Here is a 10428-nt window from a genome sequence, read left to right as displayed (position 1 = left end):
AAACTAGCTAAGATGATTCATTAATTGCCTTTTTCTCTTCCACCTGAAATTCTTTAGATAAATACGAAAAGGGAAAGGTGTTCATGTAGGACTTATGCTAATGTTAATAAAAACTATTGAAGTTGAGGCAAGGCAATTTTATACCCTACTCATGCAAAAACTACAATTTGTTTTAGTAGGAAGAAGGTCATTATTGGAAAAAAAATAATGTACAAACAGGAAACCTTATCTGCCACCACAGACAGGAGCAAGACAATGAGAAGGGAATGGAGTGGGCTTCATGCTCAGTATAATCAGGATGAAATAAACATCTCTATGGATTAAGGAAGTTCTCCTAAAAAGTCGATCATACTAATGAGAGTAAATGATGATTAAGTATAACTAAGTACGTATAACACTTTTGCATAATTTACATCAGATGTTCAGACAATGGCAGAAATATATTACCCAGGGTACTTTTAGTACAGGGAAGATGAAATTGTTCAGAAGAGGGATCCATGACACAATCTTCACAAACCAACTCCATACAGTCTCCCACAAAGATTTCATTTTGATCTACTTAAAACAGAAAACTATGCAGAAGCTTCCCTTCTAGGTTGTTATGTCTTATAAACTACAAACCATAGGATAATGTTCTACCATTTCACCATGAATAGTAAGTCTCAGTTTGATGAGAAGACAAGGGCACAAACTAACTTGCACAGAGTATTCAGTGTGTAATGACTACAGGCAGTGAATGAAGTCAACCCTTTAATTTCTGCATGTGTCAGTTACCAAGATGTCATCTCTCATATTGAAACAAGATGATAAAATAGAATATAAATAAAGAGAGAAAACTCTTTTGAAGTGGATTTGAAATCAAATGAATATTTTAAATAAATTTTTATTGAATTGCTGTAAGATGTACAGTTGTTCATAAAAGTTGTTCATAAAAGTTGTTCATAATTGAGTTTCATTCAAACAATGTTCCAACACCCATCCCTTCACCAATGTACATTTCCTGCCACCAGTTTCCCTTCATCCACCCTCTTCACCACCCCCTGCCACCATCACCATCTGGCTTCATTTTTCTCTATGGCAGACATTTTTCTTCTCTCTCTTATTTTGCTTTTAGACACTGTTGTTTGCAATATTTCTACTGAAAGGATCTCATGAATATCAATTTACATTCTTTCAGGACTCAGTTTTTGTCCAGAGTGATATTTTTGAAAACATTTTGATATTCACTGATACTGAATTAATCTTCGATTTGCAGTCCAAAAAGTATAAGATAAAAAATAAATTCATTCTGTAGATAAATCTCTTACTGTAGACACTATAAGAGGGGTAGAATCCTGGCCCACAAGGAAGTAAGGCTTTAGTACATCAGAAAATGTCTCCAGGAAGGAATAGATGTGAGACCTGTCACGGGCATTATAAAAAGAAATCTGTCCCAGCTCATAGTCCAGGAAAATTCCAATCTCTGTTGGCCTGCCCTTCAAAGCATGGACTGTTACAGAACCTCTGGCCAGGTAGTCACCATTCTGCAGCTGTATCATCCAGTGTTTGTTTTTACCTGACAGGGACAGCTGCCCCTTGCTGGAAGGGGCATCTGTGCACACCCCCACGGCCCACTCAGGCTTGTTGCCCACCTGCACTTCCCAGTAATGTCGACCAGAACGGTATCCTTCAGAGCCCAGAACCACTAGATCATTGGGATATTGCTTTGATTTCCCATCAACTTTTGATTTTTTCTTCATATAGATCACAGATTTTCTGTCCTCCGATAGACAGAGACTGGGATGTGCCGTTAGGGGATCCAGAGTCACTTCTTCCTGGAATCTCTGGATGATTTTCTCAAGCTCTGAGTACAGGGGAGGAAGACTCCAGCCTTCTTTCTTGAACTCAACAGTCCACACAGATGGAAATTTTAGGTTCTCACACCTGTTCCGGATATTCTCAACCTCTCTCAGCATACTCCCCTCAGACATCACAATCCTCTCTGTTGCCTCTATGAACAGAGCTTTCAGGGTATTGAAGTAATCAGAAATTGCAGTGAAGTTGGCTCTGAGTTTATTTTGAAGGTCTCTGTGTTCTAGATTCAACCTGGAGAACGTTGCTTCTTGCTTTTTTTCCACAATCTGGTACAGTTGCTCAAATTCAAAGACTAATTGACCTCTCTGCTTTGCCATGTATTCTTTCATTTCCAGTATTTTTCTCTGTTGGGTGACTGCTAGTTTTTGCACTTGTGCCAACCTTTTCTTCAGGGACTCCTTGTAACTACTGAGCCTCTGCCTCTGATGAAAGGCGGCCTCCCCCACAGGTTTCACATTGTGGCCCTGGTGGGGAGGAAGCTGGATGCACTGGGGACACACCAGCTTCTGGTCATCCTCACAGAAGAGGCTAAGGACCTGGTTGTGCTCCTTACACATGTGATCCTCTCCTTGCACCATCTTGCTGCTCCTGAAGCTGTGGAGGTACTGGGACAGGTCCACCAGCCTGCCCAGCTGGGGGTTGTCAGTGAAGAGCCCCTCCATGTGTGGATATTCACAGGCAGGGCAATGGAACATGTACTGTAGATTGCTCCATGACATACGAATGCAGGAGGCACAGAAGTTGTGCCCGCAGGCGATGGTGACGGGGTCATTGAAAGGGGACAGGCAGATGGGACAGAGGAGCTCTGCCTGCACAGTGGCCAGTGTTGCTGACACTGCCATCCTCAGGACCAAGAAGGTAGGGCTGAAGTGGATTTTCTCAGAATGTTCGTCTCCTCAGGGCTCTCTCCTGTCAAAAACAAGCACATGCTCAGTACTCTGAACTGACATCAATGTCTCTTTCTCAATGACATGCTCCGTGACAACTTGCACATCTCCAGTCCCAGGTACACAGGTCAGTGCCCAGCAGATCTCCACTCTCCACAACCAGCCAATTGCAGATGTTTGGTAATGTCAAGACAAGTGAAGTTCAGAAATTCTGAGGTACAGATATCTGTAAGGATGCTAAAATTCCATCCTGAGGATGACAAGGTTGTCCTACATGCAAGAAGGTATAGCAATTTACCAGTGCCACTGTCCACTGCTACTTTCAAGGCAACCACTGATTGACCTCACCACCAGTAAAATCCACATCCACCCCAATCAATCTCAGAGGGGTTTCCTAGAAATAAAGCCCCTGGTACTAAGTGAGATTCTCCCAAAGTCATCTAATTAATCTCTGAGATTAGGGAAAGAACTCACCTTAAATCAATGAGATGAGAATGCCAAGGACTTCCTGTAAGTTCAATAGTAGATAGAGAATATTCAAATATGTACAATAAGGCCCTACCCAAAACAGGTGCTAATGTAGTACTAAATTATATGCTTGGTGTCATTCCCACTCCAGCCCTATCTTTACCACATAATGCTGTAGTACTGCTACTCACCAAAAAAAATTATATTTCTGTTCTGCCTGACTTCTTGTAGCTGGTCTTCAGGTGAATCTCCCTGTGGATTTCTGTAGTTCATGGACTTCTGTAGCTTGGTAGTCAATCTTGTTTGCTTTTCTGTAAGCAAGGTATTTATATACTGTTAAGTAGGTGGAGCTTTCAGACCCACCCAGTTAAGGCTAAATGGAAAAGAACAAGGCTGCTGGCCTGGATCTGATAGGATATTTGGAGGTATGATTGGTTTGGGCAGTGCTTTCCTGACTAAATAAAGCCAGGTAGACCCTGAAACTGTGTTCATATGCAAAATCTTGCTTTCACTATCAATAGCCTCCTTTAATCTCAATGTCCTTTATTTCCATCCTAGATAAGGAAGAAACATAGGAAGTTGTGTGGCAGGCTCAGTCTCTTAGAGAAGTATAATTGGGTTAAAAGTTTCTTCTACTAACTGTCTATGGTAAAGACTAGAGACCTTACACATTATTTTTACTCTAGCATGTAAAATTTACCTCCTGATTGACAGCCAATTATAAACAAACAAACAAACAAACACTGTCCTCTCGTTGTTCATCGATTTGCTCGAGCGGGCCCAGTAATGTCTCCATTTTTTTTTTTTTTGAGACTTGCTGTTACTGTGTTTGGCATATTGAATACGTCACGGGTAGCTTGCCAGGCTTTGCCATGCGGGCGAGATACTCTCGGTAGCTTGCCGGGCTCTTCGAGAGGGGTGGAGGAATCAAACCCAGCTCGGCCGGGCTGACTGCACACAAGGCAAACACCCTACTGCTGTGCTATCCCTCCTTTATACAGCTATATATACATATATGTATATATTTTTATTTTTATTTCCAATGCTTTGTGATATTCATCATTAATTTAACTCAATTCATATGCAGAAATCTTTGACTTCTTTCACTCCATAATCATAACCACTCCACCCAAGAGAAAATCCTATGGACATTGCTTTGAAATTAACATACTGCTTTCTTTTACCCCTTGTTTATATCTCCTGCTCTGTTCCATTCTCCCACCGTCCTCATCAGTCTATGGGATAAAGTTTTTATTTAGGTGTTCGCTATAAAGCAATTAGATATCTATAGAGAACCATGATAGATTCCAGATTGCAGGCACAATTGTAAAGAAAAGAAAATTCTGATAAAGGAGCTGTAGTGATAGTACAACAGGAAGGGTGTTTCCCTTGAATATGGCTGACCCAGTTTCAATTCTCGGCATCCCATATGGTCCTCCAAGCAACACCAGGAGTAATTTCTGAATGCAAAGCCAGGAGTAAACCCTGGGTGTGACCCAAAAAGCAAAATAAGAAAAAATAAAGAAAAAGAAAATACTGAATAATATTATCTGTCAGGCTTATAAAATGACTTATAGTTTTGAATTGAAGAGTCAAGATAAGCTAAAATGTTAATTTTTTCACTTATCTATTCCAGGAGACTAAACCAATGTGGAATTAATGAGTTTTTAAATAAATTTCAATAAGTATTCTTTTCTTTGTCTTATATTGCAGCATCTATGTTACAGATCATGTTATTAAACAGTCCAACAGAGAACCCAAAACTTCAAATAAACTTAGATTTACCAAATTTATGTTCTATTATCAGGAAATACCAGCATAAGCCAGAGACATAAAGGTCTTATGCTGGGAACACAAATTATTTGATACTGGAGGAATAGAGAATCTTGGTATGGAGTGGCAGAGGGGAGATCTTGTGGGAAGCAGAACTTTGAGAAACTTGGATATTAAGCTGATGCTTTCAAGCAAAAGGTGCAAGGTGTAATGTGATATCATCTTGCTGCTTTTAGGAAAATAAGTGAAAAGAGAAAATGAGAAGTTAGAACAAAAAGTACTGTGACAGATTTTCACCTTATCTATTTTTAAAAAATAATCCAATTTGATAGATTTCACTTCTTAAAAGTGTACTCAAAAACATCAGGGTTTAGTTGCACATGTTTTGTTTAAGGTCATCAGGGATGGTGACCAAATAATTGTCAATCCAACCGAACAATTTTTTATACAGTTTTAAATTTTTATAAAGTTATTCAAAATATTTGATTACATTTAATATTTTAACGGGCTGGAGCGATAGCACAGCGGTAGGGCATTTGCCTTGCACGCAGCCAACATGGCTGACCCGAGTTCGATTCCTCAGCCCCTCTCGGAGAGCCCGACAAGCTACCGAGAGTATCTCACCTGCACAGCAAAGCCTGGCAAGCTCCCCGTGACGTATTCAATATGCCAAACACAGTAACAAGTCTCACGATGGAGATGTTACTGGGCCCGCTCAAGCAAATTGATGAATAACAGGAGGACCTTGACCGTCCAGGGTGCAACTTTCAGCAGGCACCATCTAAAGTTAGAGGACCCTCATCTAGTGCTACAAGCAGAATGTGTGTGAGCACAACTAAATTCATTATTGTCACTGTCACTGTCCTCCGGTTGTTCTTCAATTTGCTCGAGTGGACCCAGTAATGTCTCCATTGGAGACTTTGTTGTTACTGTGTTTGGCATATCTAATACGTCACGGGTAGCTTGCCAGGCTTTGCCATGCAGGTGAGATACTATCCAGCCCAAATTCATTATTAAACAGAGGAATTCTTCGAGGAAGCAAAAAAAAAAAGGAGGTAAAATTTTTACCAATTTAAGTTTTAATTGGGGCTGTAGTGATAGCACCGCGGGTAGGGCATTTGCCTTGCAAGCAGCCAACATGGCCAACCCGAGTTCGATTCCTCCGCCCCTTTCGGAGACACTGGCAAGCTACCAAGAGTATCTCACCCGCACGGCAGAACCTGGCAAACTACCTGTGATGTATTTGATTTGCCAAACACAGTAACAACAAAGTCTCCAATGGAGACATTACTGGGCCCGCTCAAGAAAATCGATGAACAACGGGAGAACAGTGACAAGTTTTAATTAGGATTCATGAGTCTTGTAAACTCCACTAATACATGAATAAAATCAACAATTGTGGTAAGATTGATTTTTAAAATTTTAAGCCTCAGATTAATATATTTGTTTCAGCCACTTTGGGATAAGTTTGGTCTTATAAGTAATTTTGGAGAGTGAGAAAAAAACTGTGTTGCTTTCCGGAGTTGGGTGTGGATTTTTTTTGGTCACACCCAGTGATCCTCAGGGGTTACTTCTAGCTCTGCACTCAGGAACCACTCCTGATGGTGCTTGGAGGACCTTATAAGATGCTGGGAATCGAACCCGGGTTGGCTGTGTGTAAAGCAAATGCCCTACCCGCTGTGCTATCACTCCAGTCCCTAGGTGTGAATTCTTAATGTAATATCTGGATGTTCTAACCCTGAGATATGGTCAGTGAGCTATAGTCTCGAGGTGGTAGGCAGGAGAGAGGAAAGGAAACCTAAGACAATGATGGAGTGTTCCCAATACAGTATTTGTGAGCACAGTGTAGCAATCTTCAAGTATTAAATAAAAATAAAAAAGAACTGTACCGGAGGATGTTGGGCACATCGATGATGATGAAAGTATAGTAATGTTGCATGTTAAGATTGTAAAATTTGACACCATTGTATTATAACCTTATTACCTAAGCTAGAAAAAAGATACATACACATACACAAATAAAAAAATCTGGATATTCCTGGTATCACATGATTTGGGGAGTCCCATACCTGGTTGTGTAATGGAGCAGTGCTCTCTCCCACCCCACCCCAATTTTTTTCTTTCTTCTCCAAATTTTAATTTGTATTGTAATATTAAGCTACATCTTCCTTCTCTTTCATTTTCACTCCTAATTTCTTAGTTATCTCAGTTTTGCAATACAATCTATTTTGTTTGTCATCATTCCATGTATCTTTTTCCTTGTTTTGTTTATATACCTACAAGATGATTGAAACCCTCTGGTATTTGACCTCCCTCTGACATATTCCATTTAACATAATGATCTCCAGTTACATCCAGTGTGTAGCAATCTGCACGATTTCATCTTTTCTTGTAACTACATAATACTCCATTATGTACATATCACTGTCACTATCATCCCTTTGTTCATCGATTTGCTCGAACAGGTGCCAGTAACATCTCTATTCCTCCAAGCCCTGATATTTTACAGCCCCTTCTTACTCGTCTTTTCCTAAAGATTGGAGGTTCTTTCAGGGTCAGGAAAATTAGACCTGTAGTCATTACTGGTTTTGGCATATCGGATACACCACGGGAAGCTTGCCAGGCTCTGCCTGTGTGGGCAGGATACTCTCTGTAGCTTGCCGGGCTCTCCGAGAGGCATATATTTATATAGTAAGTAAAGGCCCTCCCGTTGATCATCGATTTGCTCGAGCGGGCCCAGTAACGTCTCCAGTGGAGACTTTGTTGTTACTGTGTTTGGCATATTGAATACGTCACAGGGAGCTTGCCAGGCCCTGCTGTGCAGGCGAGATACTCTCGGTAGCTTGCCGCGCTCTCCGAGAGGGGCGGAGGAATCGAACTAGGGTCGGCCATGTTGGCTGCGTACAAGGCAAACACCCTACCGCTGTGCTATCGCTCCAGCCCTGTGCTATCGCTCCAGCCTATATTTCTCTCTATTATTTGTTGCCTACTGTCTGAACCCCATCAAGTATGGTGTGGTAATTATGAGAAATGAGTAGAAAGTGTTTTATAATGTAAAGCGGCCTGGAGCGTGGAGGCGGTTGGGTAGTGGAGGTCAGCTGTGGGGGGGGGGGGGCTGGATCCCTTGGGGTGGAGAGGGCTCTCACTCGCCCCACCCTGGTGCCCCAACTGAAAAAAACCTGGTATGGAGTCTGGTGGCATGGTTATTGGGTCCTCCTTTTATATTCCTGTTTGGGAGGAGCGGCCGTGAGTTCTGGAGGGTGACCGATGAGGAAATTATTTGGTGCCGGCAGGGTGTGGCTTATGGGTGTGATTCCCCAGGTCATTGGAGACTGGGTGAAGCAGGCAGAGGATCTCTGTCCCCAGGTTCCATTGAGTCCAGATTCCAATGTCACAAAGTTCCGCATTACCTGGGTATCAGGGAACTTCATTCATGCGTGAAGCTCGGCCTGAGTGTCCGTAAAGCAGCCTGGAGCGTGGCGGCAGTTGGGTAGCAGAGAGGAGGTCGGCTGCAGGGGCTGGGTCCCTTGGGGCAGGGAGGGCTCTCATCTGCCCCACTTTGGTATGTGTACATATGTGGTGTATATATATATATATATGTATATATATATGATATATATATATCACAGTTTTATCCATTCATTGACCATTTGGGCATTTGGGTTGCTTTTATATCATGGCTATTATACTTACTGCAAGATTCTCCTTGCTTTACATTGCTACATTGTACTTTACATGAAAAATAACTAGTTGTGGCTTGGGACTAGTTAACCAGGAGAACTTCTAGAGATTACATACCATGTGGTCAGCCTCAGACCTGATTTGAGAATTCTTTAATTTGTCTCTTAAGCTGTTGGACTATGGAAGACACACTATATGTGACTGAGTGCTTCCCACTTCTTTGTGCATTTGTGGCATCATTAAACTCAAAACGGAACAAATTCTGGATTGAGGTTCAGTGTAATCAGCTGTGCTGGTCACAAAAATAACTTAGCTTCTAATCCTACGTTTCCATGGAATTCTCTAAGTCCTGGGACAATTTTTGATTTTTTTTTAAATAGGTGATTTTTTGCCCTTATTTCTAAATCCCTGCAATTTTGGTATAGTGAGTTTGAACTTTGAGAGAGTGGCAGTGCTCAAGCTTTCTTTTAGGTGCACTCAGGGATCACTTGTGAAGGTGCTTGGGGGAGCATATGCTGTGCTGGGGATCAAACTGGAATTAACTGCAGCCAAGACAAGCACCTAAATTGTCTGTACTATCTTGCTGGCCCCAGTCCCAATCATAATGTGAAAGATAGGAATAAAATTATTTCTCTGCTATTCTAAAAGAAAAAAATGTAAGAAATTTCAAAATGCATATACTTCAAAATATATAAGCTATAAGAACTTTCTTATAAGAAATTTATTCACAAATTTTATACATACTTAAAAATAACCCATGTAAACATATATAATATATGATATTATGATGGGGTGCCGTGTAATCACATCATATAAACTATATATAAAATATATCATGGAATATTAATTATTTAAATTGACATCAAAAGACAATGTTAAAAGCAATAAGAAGATGTTTAAAACATTTTAAACAAGATAACAGGGCTAGAGAGATAGTATGGCATGTCGGAACTTGCCTTGCATGCGGTCAACTAGGGGTTTATCCTGGAACTGCATATGGTCAAAGTCCTTGTCAGGAGTCGTTCCTAATCCCAGACCTAGGAATAGTACTAGTAGGCCCTGAGCATTGCCAAGTGCGCTTAGGCATGGCAGCTGGAATAGAGAAAGGATCACTAAGAAAATGATGGCCTGAGGAACCGGTAGGGATGGGAGATGTGTGCAGAAAGTAGATAAAGGACCAAACATGATAACCTCTCAGCATCTGTATTGCAAACCATAATACCCAAAAGTAGAGAGAGAGAGAGTATGGGGAAAATTGTCTGCCATGGAGGCAGGGGGAGGGTAGGCAAGGGGGGGGGTATACTGGGGATATTGGTAGTGGGAAATGTGCACTGGTGGAGGGATGAGTGTTTGATCATTGTGTGATTGTAATCCAAACATCAAAGTTTGTAGCTATCTCACGGTAATTTAATAAAATTAAAAAAAAAAAAAAGGATGTCAGAGCTAGAGTGACAGCACAGCCGGTAGGGCGTTTGCCTTGCATGTGGCCAACCCGGGTTCAATTCCCAGAATCCCATATGGTCCCCTGAGCAGTGCCAGGAGTAATTCCTGAGTGCAGACCCAGAAGTAACACCTGAGCATCGCCAGAAGACAAAAGCATCAACAAATAAATAAATAAATATATATATGAGGAAACTGACTTATCAGTCACTATGAAACTGAGGCAAAATGGTTATAAGTATATTAATCTATTAATTAGAGTATTTTAATTCTAAAACTTTTGCTAATAGAAATACTACTAGTGTTAATTATATTCAAGAATTGT

The 10428-nt window shown here is 41.1% G+C and overlaps 1 protein-coding gene across 1 annotated transcript; it reads right to left on the bottom strand.

The window, feature by feature from the left end:
* Positions 1 to 1283: 1283 nt before the first annotated feature.
* LOC130020464 (tripartite motif-containing protein 75-like) lies at positions 1284 to 2696 on the bottom strand. The gene has a single exon (XM_056111077.1). The coding sequence runs from the start codon at positions 2694 to 2696 to the stop codon at positions 1284 to 1286; it is 1413 nt and encodes a 470-aa protein (XP_055967052.1).
* Between the last annotated feature and the right edge of the window lie 7732 nt (positions 2697 to 10428).

The sequence above is a fragment of the Sorex fumeus genome, unplaced genomic scaffold (assembly GCF_029834395.1).
Source record: "Sorex fumeus unplaced genomic scaffold, SorFum_2.1 ptg000012l, whole genome shotgun sequence".
Lineage (NCBI taxonomy): Eukaryota > Metazoa > Chordata > Mammalia > Eulipotyphla > Soricidae > Sorex > Sorex fumeus.
This window is presented reverse-complemented; position numbering and strand designations above follow the sequence as displayed.